Below are 20,636 nucleotides of genomic sequence, written 5' to 3'. Positions count from 1 at the left end.
ATCCTTGATGAAAACCTGCTTCACACTAACAAAATGTGGAAAAAGTCAAGGGGTATCAATACTTTTTAGTTTTTGCTATGACATGCACTGTCAACTGTTGGACCTTATATAGGCAGGTGTTTGCCTTTCCAAATCACGTCCAATCAATTGAGTTTACCACAGGTGGACTCCAATCAAGTTGTAGAAACATCAAGGATGATCAATGGAAACAGGATGCACATGAGCTCAATTTCGAGTCTCATAGCAAAGGGTTGGAATACTTATGTAAAAAATATATTTCTGTTTTGTATATGTAATACATTTGCAAAAATGTCAAAAAACCTGTTTTTACTTTGTCATAATGGGGTATTGTATGTAAACTGGTGAGGAAAACATTTTATTTCATACATTTTAGAATAATGTCATATCAAGTGGCATATCAAGAAGCTGATTAAACAGCACGATCATTACATAGGTGCACCTTGTGCTGGGGACAATAAAAGGCCACTATAAAATGTGCAGTTTTGTCACACAACACAATGCCATAGATGTCTCAAGTTTTGAGGGAGCGTGCAATTGGTATGCTGACTGTAGGAATGTCCACCAGAGCTGTTGCCAGATAATTAACTGTTAAAGGTTGTCAGTACGTCCAACCGGTCTCAAAACCACGCCAGACCAGGACCTCTACAGACGGCTTTACCTGCAGGATCGTCTGAGACCAGCCACCCAGACAGCTGATTAAACTGAGGAGTTTTTCTATTTGTAACAGAGGCCTTTTGTGGGGGGGAAAATCATTCTGATTGGCTGGGCCTGGCTCCCCAGTGGGTGGGCTGTGCCCCTGCCCAGTCATGTGCAGTCCATAGATTAGGGGCTAATGAGTTAATTAATTGACTGTCTTCTTATATGAACTGTAATTCAGTAAAATTGTTGAAATTGTTGCATGTTGCATTTATATTTTTGTTCAGTATACAGTATTTATAATAACGTATAAAAAAAACATTTGTTTATGTTGTTGGACATAAGACTGTAAAATAACCAGGAAATCAGCTCAAAGTTATTTTAATTTCTGAAAGTATTCCCACGCATAGATAGAGAGGCATATGTGATCATGTCCCAATATAATCAAGGTTTGAAATTATTCTGTTTTTGTCAAATACTATACTGTGTTTCGGATTCTTGCGGTCAATTTGCAGTGTACCAAATATATATATATATATCTGGCCCCCCGACCGTCCGCCAAGGGAAAATTGTCCCACGAAATGTAATTGGGGACCTCTACGATAGAGTATTGCCTTAAACTCCTTAGATTATGCGGTCTCTGTGTAGGGTAGAAACTAGTGCAGAGGATTTGTGTGGCTATGCAGGAGCCCTTTGAAGGTCTTGACTGTAGGTTCATCATGCCTGCTCTCCAGAGATGGGAGTGAGTTGCAGGGAGTGCCAATGACGCAGCAGATTCGTCTCTGAATGCCTTCTAAGTCTTCAGAGAGGCACTTTGGAAGGCCAGGCCACACTGGCGAGGCATACTCCATGATTGGGACGGATGAAGGTCAAGTATATCTGCAGTAGGACTTCAGTTGGGAGGCCAGCTTGTCTTGCTTCACTTAGGTAGTAGATCCTTGGTTGAAGCTTTTTTAGGATATACCGGACATGCTCGTCCCAGTACAGGTCAGCTGACATCATCACACCTATCCGTCGGAAAAACTCCAAACACTCAACTGGGAGGCAGTTTACAGGTAGAAAAGCCTTGTCAGCCAGCAGCCTTTCTGAAGCTGATGAGCATATCCGTAGTTTTCTTTTCGTTCACATACAGGCAGTTGGTTTTTCCACACTCAGCCACTGCATTGACGGCTGCTTGTGTTATGCCAGGTAGATTGCCAGGAAACAACTCTATGAGTGTGAGGTCATCAGCACACTTGACAGGATGGATGCTGATTGGAAGGCTGGAGTCTAGGGTGTTCATGCATAGCACAAACAGTAGGGGAGAGAGCACACCACCCTGGGGAACTCCAGCTGGGACTGGCTGTGAGTTAGAATGGTATGTTCTCCACCTCACCATCTGCTTGCAGTTATCCAGGTAGCTCTTGAGGTCTTAGGCTGGGAATGTGTGAGGACATTGCTGCACAGCAAGCTAACGGTAACATACACTTTTTATACAAAAGTATGTGGACACCCCTTCAAATGAGTGGATTCGGCTATTTCAGCCACACCCGTTGCTGGGGGGTGTATAAAATCGAGCACACAGCCATGCAATCTCCATAGACAAACATTTGCAGTAGAATGGCCCATACCGAAGAGCTCAGTGACTTTCAACGCATAGGATCCCACCTTTCCAACAAGTCAGTTCATCAAACGTCTGCCCTGGCAGAGTTTCCCCGGTCAACTGTAAGTGCTGTTAATGTTAAGTGGAAATATCTAGGAGCAACAACGGCTCAGCTGCCACACAACGAACAGGACCGCTGAGTCTGTCCTCGGTTGCAACACTCACTACCGAGTTCCAAACTGCCTCTGGAAGAAATGCAGCACAAGAACTGTTCGTCGGGAGCTTCAGGAAATGGGTTTTCATGGCCGAGCAGCCGCACACAAGCCTAAGATCACCATGTGAAATGCCAAGCGTCGGCTGGTGTGGTATAAAGTTCATCACCAATGGACTCTGGAGTAGTGGAAACGCATTCTCTGGAGTGATGAATCACGCTTCACCATCTGGCAGTCCGACGGACAAATATGGGTATTACGGATGCCAGGAGAATGCTACCTGCTTCAACGCATAGTGCTAATTGTAAAGTTTGGTGGAGGAGTAATAATGGTCTGGGGCTGTTTTTCATGGTTCGGGCTAGGCCCCTTAGTTCCAGTGAATGGGAATCTTAACGCTACAGCATACAATTACATTCTAGATGATTCTGTGCTTCTAACAGTTTGGGGAAGGCCCTTTCCTGTTTCAGCATGACAATGCCCCCGTGCACAAAGCGAGGTCCATACCGAGTTGTTTGTCGAGATCGGTGTGGAAGAACTTGACTGGCCTGCACAGAGCCCTGAACTGAACCCCATCAAACACCTTTGGGATGAATTGGAACAACGACTGCGAGCCAGGCCTAATCGTCCAACATCAGTGCGTGACCTCACTAACGCTCTTGTGGCTGAATAGAAGCAAGTCCCCGCAGTAATGTTCCAACATATAGTGGAAAACCTTCCCAGAAGAGATGGAGGCTGTTATAGCAGCAAAAGGGGGACCAACTCCATATTAATACGCATGATTTTGGAATGAGATGTTCGACAAGCAGGTGTCCACATACTTTTGGTCATGTAGTGTAACACAATAGTCTTGTCATACCTGTGACACTTCCCATTAGAACAGACATGACACCTGTCACTGACTGTATACAGTTGTGGTCATGTGAAATATGTGTACTATGAATAGGGTACCTGATGCAGAGCAGAAGTAATCACAACGCCTGGCGTAGATTACCGTGAAGATAGAAAGCATTTCAGTCATGATATCCGAATAATCCTTATCGTAACCAAAATCTGTGAAAATCATCATCATGCAAATGAGGTGTGTAGCTTTAGGTACTATTTGCATGGTCCCTTATAAACAAATGAATAAAAACATCATTGAAACGGGACTGGTATATTGGTATTATTATGATAACGTTGTGTGAGGTGGTGTCTATTTTGTAATGCCAGTGAAATAGGTTCTTCTTATCTCTTTTTTCTAACGGGCGATAAAAGCTAGCAGGATAGGAAACAATGGAAGACATGATGATTAGAGCCAATAATGGAGGAGAGCAAGATTAGCAGAATAGAAGGAATAATAGAGCAGATGGGTCTGGGTCTCTCTCTCTCTCTCTCTCTCTCTCGTATCTGTATAGATGTGTCTAAAAATGACTAGTCTATCCTCAGCCTCTTGTCCCCAGCATCATGGCCATGTATTTTAATTGGGTGTCTGTTTCTGTGGAGATGTTTGAACTGGATTGCCTCTCTCTCTGTGGATCTGTTCCCAGACCTGTTCCTCTGACCACTTTTCAGTCAGCTGCTCTGGGAGTGCTGCTATTTTTGTGAAGGTAGTGGGAGGCTGTGGTCACACCTTTGTACAGGATGCAATGAGGACCCTTTTATTGGAATGATAGGTGTGTGTGTGTGTGTGTGTGTGTGTGTGTGTGTGTGTATGTGTGTGTGTGTGTGTGTGTGTGTGTGTGTGTGTGTGTGTGTGTGTGTGTGTGTGTGTGTGTGTGTGTGTGTGTGTGTGTGTGTGTGTCGTCAGAAGTGTGTGATTGTGCTTGCACCGGAACACAGAGGCAAGAGCAGAACGGTCGCTATGTAGCTGTAGCCATGGTGCTGTAACTATGGCAACAAAGCTTGGAAAGCCAGAGACTTAATTGGCATCTCTGAAGCACAGTGAGCTGAGATCCAGAATAGCAACCCTTGACACACAAATGTTTCCATCACAACCTGACAACATGCACGTCATTAATAAGGATGCTATCGAATCAACCAATACTCTTCACTATCCAAATACTATGCGTGTGTATGGACTCTAGGTGAACTGTGTGTGTGTGTGGACTCTGAGTGAAGTATGTTTCTGTGTGTTTCTCTCTCTCTGTGTGTGTGTGTGTGTGTCAGAACATACACTTAAATGCACAAATACTGTATATACTGTTGATAACAAGGCATTAAAGTGGAACTCACATTGTCCATTGAAGCTTCTCATTCTTGATTGAGTTGTACAGGGCCTGTGGAAGAAAAATCCATTAGATAATAATGACGAAATAGTACACAGATTCACCCGGGAGAAACAAATGGTTGAATCCATCAATCAATAAACTACTCAGTCAGAAAGCCAGTTAACCAATCAATCACTTGTCTCCTCCTTCCTTTCAAGAATCCTCTTTAGGGCAAACACGACCGTTGACCTAAACTCATGCACTATTTCTGTTATATTCTTCAAGAATCAATGGGTAGACATCATTAATTTACAAGTCCAAAAATGTATGTAGCAACTGCTGATTGCCCCTTTAAGGGGAGTCTATGGAATAACACAGCAGGCAAAATGGGATTGAAAGAAAAAGGCTGCAGTTTCTGTGTGCACCCTCTTTGATAAATACAACAGGCTTTTGGAGTCCCCGCGTTTCGCTTTCCTATTAATCTCCTGTGACAGCCAAGCCATTTAGACATTCCTATTCCAATCCAGCCCCTGTTAGTGACAATGGGATATGCTAGCGGAATATGATCTACCGTTTAGCACTGAGGTTCTGTGAAAGGAGTTTAGAGGAAGAGGAGTAAGAGCTATCAGCCCCTGATGGTGAATTCAGATCAAGGCCTAGAAGGGACTGACGGACAACTGTGACAGCTGACGCGATGGAGAGGACTCTAGCAGGAAGTACATCATCCCCACGTACCTCCCAGATCCTCTGAAGTCTGGGAAAATATACAATGCTGTTTTCATAAGGAGATGGGACAAATGGCTGTACAAGGTAGTTAAGTCTTATCTGCCATTGAAATCAGTCTGAGGTTATTTATTTTCACATTTTGTATGATTTAAGAAACTGATTCTGATGATATTCAATTCGATCGAGTTGATTAAAAGTTAGTGTTGGGTTTCACTGACTGTTCTAGACATAATATTGAGCTGTGGTTTCTCAGGCAAACCCATTGAAATGAACAATGTGTTTGATGCAGTGTATCCATTCAAACTAATGTCCTACGTTTCCTATTAAACAGGCACTAATTGAAATACGTCTGAATATTCATGAGCAGCCAGACCTTTTTGGATTTTAGGTTCTGGGCTCAAATGTCCCCTTGCTATGGAGACGTGCTGTATAAAAATCGAGACTCAAACTGTGTTACAAGCTTCATGAATATGAATATTCAGCGCAGATAAGGGCCGTCTTCGTGGAAAGCCGGCGTTGGCCCATTTCAAAGTCTAATTTCGATGCACTCTCTTTTGTAGCACAAAAGTCTTCAGCATCAAATCCGGGGGTGAATTTGTGAACCCGAAAAACAGATGGATTGATCTACTGTTGCTAGTAGCAACAGCAATTATAGCCATAGTGGCTCATTGAGAAATGTCATTAAATTGAGATTCATGGTCAGATTTGAGTCAATTATTGGTTTCTACATAGAGACGCTCAAATGTAATTACAAATCCTGTTAATATTTGACTCCGATTGGAAAACCAGGCAAACTGACCCGAAAGCACAACATTAAACATGAGAGTAAGTCGTATAGCTGAGACATATAGGGGGTCCATAATTATTGGCATTACAGTAGTAGTACATTGGAAAGAAATCAAGCTGAGAGAGACAGATGTTAATATGCACATTACACTGGTCCTGACTGCCAAGGAGTCGGTGGAGGGGAGTATAAAGTAATGGAGGTGTGGGGGTGAGGGGGGGGGGTTCATGTGGGAATAAGTGAGATGTATGGGGAGGCCCTGTCAGAACCATAAGAGGGGGAGAGAGAGGGGGAGGACAGGGTGTAGAGGCGTAATCAGTGTCACTGGGAGCAGTCGGCCTCATTCAGATCAGGATGAATCTTCGTCACCTTCACCTACGCGCTCCGTCAGCGTCCCACAGCACCCGGACAGCGAATGAGAGTCAGCCTTGAGGGCTGGTGTTACCACCGGTTACTACACACAACATGCGGTAGCCTAGATTACGGAAGGGCCTGTCAGCCTGGTAATCACCCAATCTGCAATCTACTCAACTCACAAATTATTCACAACCCTATAAAAGTCATATATAAATGTATGAATCTGTGGATGTACATGGTTGCATTGTCTTTGGTTGACAGACAAAAATGGCCCTAAATTACAAACATCGACAGTGCTAGGCATGGCATTTTACAGTGCGTTGACATGACAGCGATAAACAATGTCATCAGAAATAAGAAAGTGCTTGAAACACAACCCCACCTTAACACATGCAATGAATTAAGTGTCAAACAGTGAAACGCAGCAGGTCGTGCTATGTTAGTCGGTGTCTTACCCGGGTGGCACATTGTACCTTCTTCCTCTTGCGGGCCTGCGGGTGGTTCTGTCCGTCTTGGGCCTTGCCCAGCAGGTCTGGGAACATAAGGGGCTTGAGGGAGCGCGAGCGGGGCGTACGGGGGTAGCGGAAAGGGTCAATCATCCGGAAGTCTCGGCCATAGCGGACCGAGCATAGGGAGCGCGAGCGCAGGCGCCCCGCCGAGTGCAAGCTGTTCACGCCGATCATGGCCCCCCTGAGGGTAATGTTACACAGCAGGACTAGATAGGCTAATCAGAGAAAGGTACACACTGCACACAGCCAAGCGATGGTTCCAGATACACCCAGATTTCGTCTTTCTGTTCAGAGAGCTGTACAGTAGGGCATGGCCAAGAACATGAGGGAAAAGGTGTCTGTCTGTCTGTCTGTCTGTCTGTCAGTCTGTCTTGGCAGCTCTTAAGTACAGTGACGAGACTGAGGGCCAAGCAGTTGAGTGACAGTTCATAGAGGGCCGTCTGTCGCAGGAAACAGCGGGTTGCTGCTGTCACTCTCACGGCGTCCCCGAGAGCATCAAACTGTGGTACACACTCTCTCTCACACACACACACTCATTCATTAGGTAATCTGGAATCTGATCAAATAATGGATGATCGGACAGTTCATCTATAAAACATAGTATGGCAATTCCTTCATTGCCACTCAATGTCACACTGACATTTTGGATTGAATGTATTCCCAAGCGACACCGTCCACAGGTGGGCGTATCAGGTGATCAGTTAACACTGTTCTTGGATCAGATCCTCATTGAATTGATCCTCCAGGAGGTTTAATAATAGTCCTACCGGTCCTATTGGGAAAAGACAGTAGAATCTCTCAAACTGTTCCCTTGACAGCTGTTGGCTATGCAGGCCCTCTGTCCCCCTTCTGCCCAGCTTAAACAGTATGCCGGGCTGTGCCTCCAAAAATGGTAATTGGCCAACTTTTGACCAGTGGCGTAACTGTGGGTGACAGATACTTACATTCACTCCCAATGACACACCCTCACGTTGACAGACTCACTCACTCACGATGACACACACACAGATGGTGCGCAACACTTGCAGAGGTGTGAAAGGACAGCCAGCATGAAACAGATGGGTGCCAAGGGCAGAAATAAGGAGGTAAAAAGCACAGAGGCTCGCATACATAGAAACACAAACACACACATAGAAACGCACACACACACACACACAACGTAAAGAGTCCACATAGGACTCCTCCCACTTCTCGAGCAGGGATCCCAAATAGCACTCTCGATTGCGTCACTTGCCCCCAAAACACAAACAAAAAGTAATGAAGAAACAGGAGACGAATTGAAGGAACTGTCTAACTAGACCAACGTCCAGTTAAAAAGAGAAGAGAGGAACAAGATACCGTAGGACTGCCTGGTACAGTGTACCCAGTAGAGTTAAAGGGGGCTATGTTATATCCTGTTGCTCCCAGTGTAAGATGGAAGATGAACACCCTTTTGTCCGTCACCCAGAATGATGGAGGGATGGCTACCCCTCTATTTTAGGAGATCAGCGTCTGTCCATCTGTCCGGGTCCCTTGTCGGCATCTACTCCTTCTTTGATCCCTCACTTCTTTGATCCCTCACTTCTTTGATCCCTCACTTCTTTCATCCCTCAATTCTTTTATCACCTTCTCCTTGTTCTTCAACGTGCCATCTCTCAATGCTTCTTTTCAAGGTTCCAAATCTCTTCCCATTGTGCCCTCTGGAGGGGTGGGGTGGGGGGTTAGAGAAAAGCTTGTCCTCCTGCTGTTGTCTTTCCCTCCTTGTTTCTCTCTGTCTTTCAGTCGTCTATCTTTTTGGTTCTGTGTCGGAGAGCTGCCGGAATCGTACTGAGGAGAGAGACCTGACGGCAACTGTGTATGTGCTCTCTTCTCTATATGAGCCCCTCCCTCTATCCATCCCCTCCCTCTCTCTCGCTCGCTCTCTCTGTCTGTCGGCAGCGAATCACAGACTTCCAACTCCCTCCTCCAGTCACACACACATACTCACGCGCGCAGCACACACACACACTCACGCGCGCAGCACACACGCACTCCTCAATATTCTTTGAATGGTGATTAGCATTCGGTGCTTGTCTCCTCAGTGAGGTGGTGGAGAGAGCGGTGGGAATCAGCAGGAACAAGTGTTTATGCACGTGTGTGTGTGTTATTTTGTGTGTGTGTGTGTGATATCTTGTGTGTGCTTTTTTTTCTTCTCTCAAATCAAATTTTATTCGTCACATGCTTCGTAAACAACAGGTGGGGACTAACAGTGAAATGCTTACCTACGGGCCCTTACCAACAATGCAGAGAGCAACAACTAAACAAAAATCCAGAACTTCAACCCGTACTGAACAAGCTCAAACCAGCCCACACGTGAGCAACAAGCGCGTTTAACATTTGAGACAACCGCTATTGAACGACGGACAAAACATCCCAAAACAAAATGCAGTAGCACCATTTCTAAAAGCATATTTGCTGTGCTCCTGTTCTTTCAGTCAAGGCCTTCGCCTGCATGAATGATTAGGTTGGAGTTCGAACCCTTCCCCAAGTGCAACTCAGCTACAATCGCACACCTGAAACCCTATCACCAATGCTAGAAAACAGGATTTTCATGTAAGCCATGGTCAGGGAAGAAACATGATAGAGGAGATAGAGGAGAAAAATTTGCCCTGGTCAGCAACCTGGGATGAGAAGAGCCATGAAGGAAGAGGACTAGCCTCCGGAAAAACTTGTTAGATAGAATCGTTGACTTAAAGGGGCAATCTGCTACATACATTTTTGGACTTAGAAATGAATGATATATACCCATTGATTTGTGTAGAATATAACTTAGAAATACCTCATGAGCTTAGTTCAACTGTCGTACCCCATCAGAAGCCCAAATATAAGCGCGGCTTGTAAACACAGTAAACGTAAACAAACACTATGTAGCCTCAAAACACGGTTAAAACTATCATTTTGATATCATGGGATGGTCAGCCCTTGTATCCATAGCTGTGTCTATCAATTTGAGTGTGGTTACAGTTCTCAAGCGCCATCCCTTTTTACCCGAAACAGGGGGCGGATTTGTTATTGTTTCAACTGCTGATTGCCACGTTACGAATCAATAAGAGGGACGAGAGAACAGGATTAATCACACAATCTACAGCCATCGGGCTGACAAGAGATATAATGAGGGTGTCACTCACGCAGCTCGTGATTCATCGATATGACCGCAAGACTGAAACCACTCAGGTTTCCACGTCGAGAGGCTAGACAATGGAGCTAGATCTATTCTCCGTATGCGAATGAGCAGCAGTCCAAAAAACCACCACCGACAAGATAGACTACAGGGAAGTCGGAGGGGCAGAATGGACAGAGAGAACAGGGCAACAACTTAGATCCAATGAGATAATGCTTTGTCCAACATATATGCATTACACCTGCCAGTGCCTTGTGTGACCTTATCAAAGTCTGCGGTCGGAGCTGCGAGGTCCAGTTCAAATGCAGGTTGACGTTTATTGTCATGAGTCTTGTCCTTGAGGCTGAACTGAGCGATTTCCGCTAGACAGGCCAACTGTAAAGTCAAAATTGGCTAAAATGTAACAATTCATGAACATGTAAGGTTAGGGTTAGGCATTCGGGTTAACAGTGGGGTTAAGGTTAGGTTTAAGGTTATCAGATGTTATGACGTTGTGGCTGTGCCAGCTAATGACCACACTGCAGAGCTGCCTCCAGAACAAGATTCATGACGAAAAACGCTAACCTGCCACATGTACACTCTCTCCCCCTCTCTCTCTCTCTCTCCCTCTCTCTCTCCCTCTCTCTCTCCCACTCTCTCTCCCACTCTCTCTCCCACTCTCTCTCCCACTCTCTCTCCCACTCTCTCCCTCTCTCTCATATATTCACTTGTGAGACAGCTTGGGGAGCGGGTGGGGTGCACTCTACACCCCACGTCTCTGCTAATTTAAGCAGCCAGCTAGCACCAGACATGACCTCTTTCCCTCAGCCCAGACTGGAAGGCTGGCACCCAGCAGCATGGCATACGATATGCTGGCCTGTGTGAATGGCTCCCAGAGCTTTTGGGTACACACACACAGCCAAATGTAGACGCAAAAGCACAGCCCACCCTAAAAATTCCACAGAGGTGAAAAGACAGTAAAGTATTCAGACCCCTTGACTTTTTTCTAATTTTGTTAGGTTACAGCCTTGTTCTAAAATTGATTAAATCCTTTCCCCCCCTCATCAATCTACACAAAATACCCCATAATGACAAAGCAAAAACATGTTTTTATACATTTTTGCAAATGTATTAAACATTTAAAACCAAAATATCACATTTACATAAGTACTCAGCCCCTTAACTCTGTTGAAGCACCTTTGGCAGCGTTTACAACCTTGAGTCTTCTTGGGTATGACGCTACAAGCTTGGCACACCTGTATTTGCAGAGTTTTTTCCATTCCTCTCTGCAGATCCTCTCAAGCTCGGTCAGGTTGGATGGGGAGCGTCGCTGCACAGCTATTTTCAGGTCTCTCCAGAGATGTTCAATCAGGTTCAAATCCGGACTCTGGCTGGGCCACTCAAGGACATTAAGAGACTTGTCTGTGTGCTTAGCTGTGTCATTGTCCTGTTGGAAGGTGAACCTTCGCCCCAGTCTGAGGTCCTGAGCACTCTGGAGCAGGTTTTCATCTAGGATCTCTCTGTACTTTACTCTGTTCATCTTTGCCTCGATCCTGACTAGTCTCCCAGTCCATGCCACTGAAAAACATTCCACAACACGATGTTGCCACCACCCACAGCATGATGCTGCCACCACCATGGTTCACCGTAGGGAAGGGTACCAAAACATTTCTGCAGCATTGAAGGTCCCCAAGAGGGCAAGCTTACAGTAGATACCTGGCCCTGCTGGCCTTTGACCTCTGCACAGTGACACACTGGCTTGGGCTAACAGCCAACAAATTAAAAAGAGGGGTTTTAAGGGGTTTGGGCTCAAGGTGAAAATCTCAACTATATACAAGGGCCCCAAATCCTAATTCTTTCCAATAATTGGTGATGGGAAAGTTCTGGCTGTCTAGTTACGTAATTGAACACTGAAGCCTTTGGGTGGTTGACTATGACTAGTGTACAAACATATCTCTGTGTGACATACACTACCGGTCAAAAGTTTTAGAACCCCGACTCATTCAAGGGTTTTTCTTTATTTTTACTATTTTCTACATTGTAGAATAATAGTGAAGACATCAAAACTATGAAATAACACATATGGACTCATGTAGTAACCAGAAAAGTGTTAAACAAATCAAAATCTATTTTATATTTGAGATTCTTCAAAGTAGCCACCCTTTGCCTTGATGACAGATTTGCCACCTCTTGGCATTCTCTCAACCAGCTTCACCTGGAATGCTTTCCCAACAGTCTTGAGGGAGTTCCCACATATGCTGAGCACTTGTTGGCTGCTTTTCCTTCACTCTGCGGTCCAACTCATCCCAAACCATTTCAATTTGGTTGAGGTCAGGGGACCTTGGAGGCCAGGTCATCCGATGCAACACTCCATCACTCTCCTTCTTGGTAAAATAGCCCTTACACAGCCTGGAGGTGTGTTGGGTCATTGTCCTGATGAAAAACAAATCATAGTCCCACTAAGACCAAACCAGATGGGATTGCGTATCAGAATGCCCTGGTAGCCAGGCTGGTTAAGTGTGCCTTGAATTCAAAATAAATCACAGACAGTGTCACCAGCAAAGCACCCCCACACCATAACACCTCCTCCATGCTTTATGGTGGGAAATACACATGCAGAGATCATCCGTTCACCCACACCGCATCTCACAAAGAAACGGTGGTTGGAACCAGAAATCTCCAATTTGGACTCCAGACCAAAATACACATTTCCACCGGTCTAATGTCCATTGCTCGTGTTTCTTGACCTGAGCAAGTCTCATCTGCTTATTGTTGTCCTTTAGTAGTGGTTTCTTTGCAGCAATTCGACCATGAAGGCCTGATTCACACAGTCTCCTCTGATCAGTTGATGTTGAGATGTGTCTGGTACTTGAACTCTGTAAAGCATTTTTTTGTGCTGCAATTTCTGAGGCTGGTAACTCTAATGAACTTATCCTCTGCAGCAGAGGTAACTCTGGGTCTTCCATTCCTGTGGCGGTTCTCATGAGAGCCAGTTTCATCATAGAGCTTGATGGTTTTTGCGACTGCACTTGAAGAAACGTTCAAAGTTCTTGAAATGTTCCGTATTGACTGACCTTCATATCTTAAAGTAAAGATGGACTCTTGTTTCTCTTTGCATATTTGAGCTGTTCTTGCCATAATATGGACTTGGTATTTTACCAACTAGGGCTATCTTCTGTATACCCCCCCCTACCTTGTCACAACACAACTGATTGGCTCAAACGCATCAAGAAGGAAATAAATTCCATAAATGAACTTTTAATAAGGCACACACCTGTTAATTTAAATGCATTCCAGGTGACTACCACATGAAGCTGGGTGAGAGAATGCAAAGAGTGTGCAAAGCTGCCATCAAGGTGGCTATTTGAAGATTTATTTAACCCTTTTTTTGGTTACTACATGATTCCATATGTGTTATTTCATAGTTTTGAGGTCTTCACTTGTATTCTACAATGTAGAAAATAGTAAAAATAAAGAAAAGCCCTTGAATGAGTAGGTGTTCTAAACCTTTTGACCAGTGTATAGTGTAGTGTATTTCTGCTGAGCGATAGCATGTGGGACTAGGGGACAGGACAGTGGCCCCTAGTGCACATCTGGATAGTTTATAGTGTCCTTGGTATCAATTGGGTACACACAGGCACAGACTAATAGATGTATAAATAGCTTGATAGAGTGTGCGTGCTACCGGAAAGCACACGTACACATGTTACAGTAATGTGATCTACTAGAACCAGCTAATGATGCACTGAACGAGGTTAGACTTAGAGAGGCAATGCAGAAAAGGGGACATGAAACACGTGGGCTACATATGTTAAGGAACTCTTAAAGCAGTAATCATTTATACCATTGGTTATCTACTAGCAGACTTGACCATATTTTCACCTCTGTGGAATTTTGACGGTGGACCTGTACTTATTACAGTCATTATCATCACATCATTCTTCCAATGCATTCATCCACTTATGAAACCTAAACAAAAATATCCCTCCAAAACCTACAACAGTATTGTTGAACAAAGTAATTGAAAATGAATGCCCTCTAACCCTCTATCATAATTAGTTGAATAATTATTATATTATTAAGAAGGAATAGCCTGGAACCAAGAAAATATGCTAAACTCCTGCTATGTAGGCCTAATATTGTGTTGAGAAGGCTGAGAGATAAGTGTGACGCCATAGCCAGCTATCTGCACAGTACAGGAGATTGCTCCATTCTGTCTCTCTATTGTAGTGTTAATGGGAAACATATCACTGGGTTTAATCTGAAAAAGCTGCAGAGGCGAGAGAGAGAGAGAGAGAGAGAGAGAGAGGGGGGGAGGGATGGAGAGAGGAAGAGAGGAGAGGGAAAGTTAGTGAGAAAGAGAGTTAGCGAGAGCAAGAAGTACAGAGGGGGAGAATGAGAGACGGTGAAACGGGTACCGTGGGGGTGCTTAGCCTACTCATTATTTTACACACCGCCTGGTTCCTGATTTCAGCTGTAGCTGGAGGGTTCAGTTTAGTACCCCTCTGTGTAGCCTGTCCCTCCCAGCCATCCCTCAACATATGGCACAGGTTGAAATCCCCCATAATATCACCTCAGACATGTCTATAATCTGTATAACTGAAAATGCTCCCATTGTGTTTTTCTACAATATTCTACATACTAAACAACGTCTCTATGATGTATTTGAACATGAATATATAAACATGTACATAAACAAACAAACAACTGTACAACATGCCTTGTAACTTCATGGTAAATAAAATATGCATAAAAGACGGGGGTGTGCACAAAAATAATAAGGAAAGGTGGGAAAGTAAAAAAACAAAGGAGTGGAAGTGTTGTAGCGAGAGAGAGTGAGAAAGAGAGAGGTACTGTGAGAAAGAGAGAGATACTGTGAGAGAGGTAGTGTGAGAAAGAGAGAGATACTGTGAGAAAGAGAGAGATACTGTGAGAGAGAGGTAGTGTGAGAAAGAGAGAGATACTGTGAGAAAGAGAGAGATACTGTGAGAGAGAGGTAGTGTGAGAAAGAGAGAGATAATGTGAGAAAGAGAGAGAGTGTGAGAAAGAGAGAGATACTGTGAGAGAGGTTGTGTGAGAAAGAGAGAGATAATGTGAGAAAGAGAGAGAGAGTGTGAGAAAGAGAGAGATACTGTGAGAGAGAGGTAGTGTGAGAAAGAGAGAGATACTGTGAGAAAGAGAGAGAGAGTGTGAGAAAGAGAGATATAGTGTGAGAAAGAGAGAGAGAGTGTGAGAAAGAGAGAGAGAGTGTGAGAAAGAGAGAGAGAGTGGGAGAAAGAGAGAGAGAGTGTGAGAAAGAGAGAGAGAGTGTGAGAAAGAGAGAGATAGTGTGATGTTAGAGGTAGAGATTGAAGAGAAGAGCAGCACACAGGTTTGCCTCCTCCGGGGGCACTGCTATTTCATACCGCTGAAAATAAAACACTTTGAACCTCAAGAAAAAGGGAGGGAGGGAGGAGAGGAGAGGGAGGAGGTGAATGAGAGCAGGCAAAGAGTGAGAGGGTGGCATGGTGGGGGTGCTGTGGTGCTACACTGAAAACAGAATCAACAGAGAGAGAGAGATCAAGAGAGAGAGAGAGGCCGAGAGAGCCCGAGAGAGAGAGCCCGAGAGAGAGCGACCGAGAGAGAGAGACCGAGAGATTTAGACTGAGAGACCATAATAGAGAAATTAGGAGGAATGGAGTCTGTCTGTCTGTCTGTCTGTCTGTCTGTCTGTCTGTCTGTCTGTCTGTCTGTCTGTGGACATGTTTTCCTACCTTATCAAGACCACAATGTCCTGACAAGTCACTAGAATGTCCTGACAAGTCACCACAATGTCCTGACAAGTCACCACAATGTCCTGACACGGTAGGAAAACAAGAAATAAGGACTTTTTTCCATGTCCTGAATTTGTTAAAATGCTATTTCAGGCTTAAAGTGGAACTGACAGTGTTTTACCTACTTTGCAGATATGAAACAAACAATCATAGGATCAGTCAAAAATATCAAACTCCCAGTTTATGCTACAAAACCAACTTTATAATAGCTTTTAAAAATAGGTTATATTTGACTCAAAATCCCATGACGTTTGCTGGCATTGCTGGCAAAATAGATGGATACAGTTCAATGCATGATTAATATAATTCACCGATACATTTCTTGGTAGTCCAAAACATATTGCTGTCAGGTTGTAAATAAAAGCTGTCCTGATACATTGTTTGCTTCCTCCATCCATTCGGGGTGCACTGTTTCAGCTTCGATGACTCAATATTTTGAACAAAAACGACTAATTAAGGCTGGGAATGTCAATACAATCAAACTAGCAAGGGCAATGATCACAAGCCAGTCATAACGTGAGTAATAGACTAGTGCACGTGTCACATGTCAAACACGAGGCGTTACACATTTCTATCCGGCCACGCAATGATTTGGGTTGTCAATCCATACCGGCCGCGTTGCGCTGCCAACGTGCTGCACGACTAGGAAAGGCGCGATTTGGGTGATGTTGATCGTGGAGAAAATGGCAGAAACTGAGGTCTTGTTTTAGTGAGTCGAGTGAAGCTAATAGCACAGACAGTGAGAATGAGTGGGTTACAGTGGTGAAGAAAGAGGGAAACAGGAGAAGTAACGCTGTGGTGGAGGAAACCACTGGACTCGTTTGTAGTCGGAGTGAGGGTTTTTTGATCAAAGTGTGGAGTTGGTGAGAGTCACAAATAGTGGTCTTATTTCGATTTTTTGGCATGTCTGCAGAGCAGAAGAAGTGTGTTTTAAGACTCAAAAAGATATCGGAGTGGAATGTTTCCTGTATGGATTTTCGCAGCAGGTCGCCTATCAAGGGGGTTATTTCTGGGGAGGCGCAAGAAATAAAGGCAGAGGATATTACTGAAAACATCGATGGAGTGGTTTGGCTGCACGTCGACTGACCTGTATGGTGGACGGAGAAAATAAATGACTTCATCCATGCTACTGTTCTTTGATGAAGAGTCTCTCCCTTCTCAAATAAAGTTAGGATTCATGAGATACCCTGTAAGAGCTTTTGTGCACGAGCCCCTTCAGTGTCATTAATGTAAAATAGTTGGTAATGTGTCAAGTGTGTGCAGGAGGGAAGAGCATCGTACGCCAGATGAAGTGAAATGCTGCAACTGTGGAGGTGAAAATGCGCCTGAATTCCTGGAGTGCCCTGGTAGAGTGAAGGAGAATGAGGTGGCAAGGGGAAGGAGTGTCCAGCATGTCTCCTATCTGGAGGTGGTGAGAAGATTGGAAGGAACGAGTGGCAGGGCAGAAACAATGGTAGTAGAGCCACCAGTGAACTGTTCTCATCAATCGAGGGATAATGAAATGCTACCTCTTGAAAAGGTGGACTTTGTATTATTTATTGAAATGGTCATAAACTACAAGCGGAGAAGAAGTCTAAGAAAATTGGAATCATTGTGAATGCCGCTGAACGTTTTTTGGGGTCTTTGTGATTTCATAGTCGAGCCTATACATTATTTACATATACATAACTTAAGTCTTTAGTTTTAACGCTTACGGACAGAATGGAACCATTTGACAAAGAAAATAAATACAAACAAGATGGTAGATTATATTTTGTAAGGGGTACCGCCATCACAGGCCCCTGAGCGTGTGTAGGGATGTATTTTGGAGTGGACTGGGATTTAAGAAGTGGGATGGGCTTTCTTAGTTGACGTGTTTTATTTTGTATGATGTCGTTTTCCCCCTTTCTCGCAATGTTGTTTTTGTTTTATCCAGCTGGGGGCGGTAATGCACCATTAACATTGGATGCCAACCGCCATTAAACCCCATCGAAGAAGAGCGTGCTGCACACCAAACGGCAGTGCATTGCCACTCACACAACACTCCTCCCTGACCAACAGGAGCCAGCCCATCATCACTAATGGCACTGAACAAATCTTCTACCCGACCGAAAGTTTAAACATGTATCAAATCAAATTGTATTGGTCACATACACATGGTTACCAGATGTTAATGCGAGCGTAGCAGAATGCTTGTGCTTCTAGTTCCGACAGTGCAGTAATATCTAACAAGTAATCTAACAAATTCACAACGACTACCTTATACGCACAAATGTAAAGGGATGAATAAGAATATGTACATATAAATATATGGATGAGTGATGGCCGTGCGGCATAGGCAAGATGCAGCAGTTGATATATAATACAGTATATACATATGAGATGAGTAATGTAGGATATGTAGATATTATTAAAGTGGCGTTATTTAAAGTGACTAGTGATACCTTTATAAAATCAATTTATTACATTTATTAAATTGGCAAGAGATTTGAGTCTGTATGTTGGCAGCAGCCACTCAATGTTAGTGATGGCTGTTTAACAGTCTGATGGTCTTGAGACAGAAGCTGTTTTTCAGTCTCTCGGTCCCAGCTTTGATGCACCTGTACTGACCTCGCCTTCTGGATGATAGAGAGGTGAACAGGCAGTGGCTCGGGTGGTTGATGTCCTTGATGATCTTTGTGGCCTTCCTGTGACATCGGGTGCTGTAGGTGTCCTGGAGGGCAGGTAGTTTGCCCCCGGTGATGCATTGTGCAGACCTCACTACCCTCTGGAGAGCCTTACGGTTGTGGGCGGATCAGTTGCCGTACCAGGCGGTGATACAGCCCGACAGGATGCTCTCAATTGTGCATCTGTAAAAGTTTGTGAGTGTTTTAGGTGACACGCCAAATTTCTTCAGCCTCCTGGGGTTGAAGAGGCGCTGTTGTGCCTTCTTCACCACGCTGTCTGTGTGGGTGGACCATTTCCGTTTGTCCGTGACGTGTACACCGAGGAACTTCTCCACTACTGTCCTGTCAATGTGGATGGGGGGTGCTCCCTCTGCTGTTTCCTGAAGTCCATGATCATCTCCTGTGTTTTGTTGATGTTGAGTGAGAGGTTATTTTCCTGACACCACACTCTGAGGGCCCTCACCTCCTCCCTGTAGAAATTTCAGGACCCAGTTGCACAGGGCAGGGTCAAGACCCAGGGTCTCAAGCTTAATGACGAGTTTGGAGGGTACTATGGTGTTAAATGCTGAGTTGTAGTCAATGAACAGCATTCTTACATAGGTGTTCCTCTTGTCCAGATGGGATAGGGCAGGTGCAGTGTGATGGCGATTGCGTGGTCTGTGGACCTATTGGGGCGGTATGCAAATTGGAGTGGGTTTAGGGTAACAGGTAGGGTGGAGGTGATATGATCCTTGACTAGTCTCTCAAAGCACTTCATGATGACAGAAGTGAGTGCTACGGGCGAATATGTCCGTAAACACACCAGTTAGCGGGTCTGCGCATGCTCTGAGGACGCGGCTAAGGATGCTGTCTGGGCCGGCAGCCTTGCGAGGGTTAACACATTTAAATGTTTTACTCACGTTGGCCACGGTGAAGGAGAGCCCACAGGCTTTGGTAGCAGGCCGTGTCAGTGGCACCGTATTGTCCTCAAAGCGATCAAAGAAGTTGTTTAATTTGTCTGGGAGCAAGACGTCAATGTCAGCGACGGGGCTGGTTTTCTTTTTGTAATCCGGGATTGACTGTAGACCCATACGTCTCATGTTTGAGCCGTTGAATTGTGACTCTACTTTGTCTCTATACTGCCGCTTTGCTTGTTTAATTGCCTTGTGGAGGGAATAGCTACACTGTTTGTATTCGGTCATGTTTCCAGTCGCCTTGCCATGATTAAAAGCAGTGGTTCGTGCTTTCAGTTTTGCACGAATGCTGCCATCAATCCACTGTTTCTGGTTAGGGAAGGTTTTAATAGTCACAGTGGGTACAACATCACTGATGCACTTGCTAATAAACTCACTCACAGAGTCAGCGTATACGTCAATGTTATTGTCTGAGGCTACCCGGAACATATCCCAGTCCACGTGATCGAAGCAATCTTGAAGCGTGGGATCCGATTGGTCAGACCAGTGTTGGATAGACCTGAGCACGGGCTGGGAGCTACAAAATGGAGTCATGTTCAGATTTACCGAAGAGAGGGCGTGGGAGGGCTTTGCATGCATCGCGGAAGTTAGAGTAGCAATGGTCCAGAATGCTAACAGCCCGTGTCGCGCATTTGATATGCTGATAGAATTTAGGAAGCCTTGTTCTCAGATTAGCTTTGTTACAATACAGTTTACAGTTTACATAGAGTTCAATTAAGTTATTTCAGGGCCGTCGAGGTATTTGCTTGGGGGGGGAATATACACGGCTGTGAGTATAATCAAAGTGAATTCTCTTGGTAGATAATGCGGTCGGCATTTGATTGTAAGGAATTCTAGGTCAGGTGAACAAAAGGACTTGAGTTCCTGTATGTTGTTTTGATCACACCATGAATCGTTAATCATAAGGCATACACCCCTGCCCTTCTTCTTAGCAGAGAGTTGTTTGTTTCTGTAGGTGCGATGCATGAAGAAACCGGGTGGCTGTACCGACTCTGATAACGTATCCCAAGTGAGCCATGTTTCCGTGAAACAGAGAATATTACAATGTCTCTCTGGAAGGCAACTCGTGCCCTAACTTCGTCCACCTTGTTGTC

The 20,636-nt window shown here is 44.6% G+C and overlaps 1 protein-coding gene across 3 annotated transcripts in view; it reads right to left on the bottom strand.

Moving 5' to 3' along the window:
- Window positions 1-20,636, bottom strand: part of LOC129856999 (uncharacterized) — a 76,859-nt gene that overhangs the window by 28,876 nt on the left and 27,347 nt on the right. For all 3 annotated transcript variants that reach the window (XM_055924862.1, XM_055924854.1, XM_055924845.1), the window contains exon 11: window positions 4,663-4,706. In XM_055924862.1, coding sequence (XP_055780837.1) covers window positions 4,663-4,706 — 44 coding nt within the window. The remainder of the gene's footprint in view (window positions 1-4,662; window positions 4,707-20,636) is intronic.

This window comes from Salvelinus fontinalis, chromosome 1 (assembly GCF_029448725.1).
Source record: "Salvelinus fontinalis isolate EN_2023a chromosome 1, ASM2944872v1, whole genome shotgun sequence".
Classification (NCBI taxonomy): domain Eukaryota; kingdom Metazoa; phylum Chordata; class Actinopteri; order Salmoniformes; family Salmonidae; genus Salvelinus; species Salvelinus fontinalis.
Note: the sequence above shows the minus strand (reverse complement) of the source record. Positions and strands in the feature narration are given on the sequence as shown.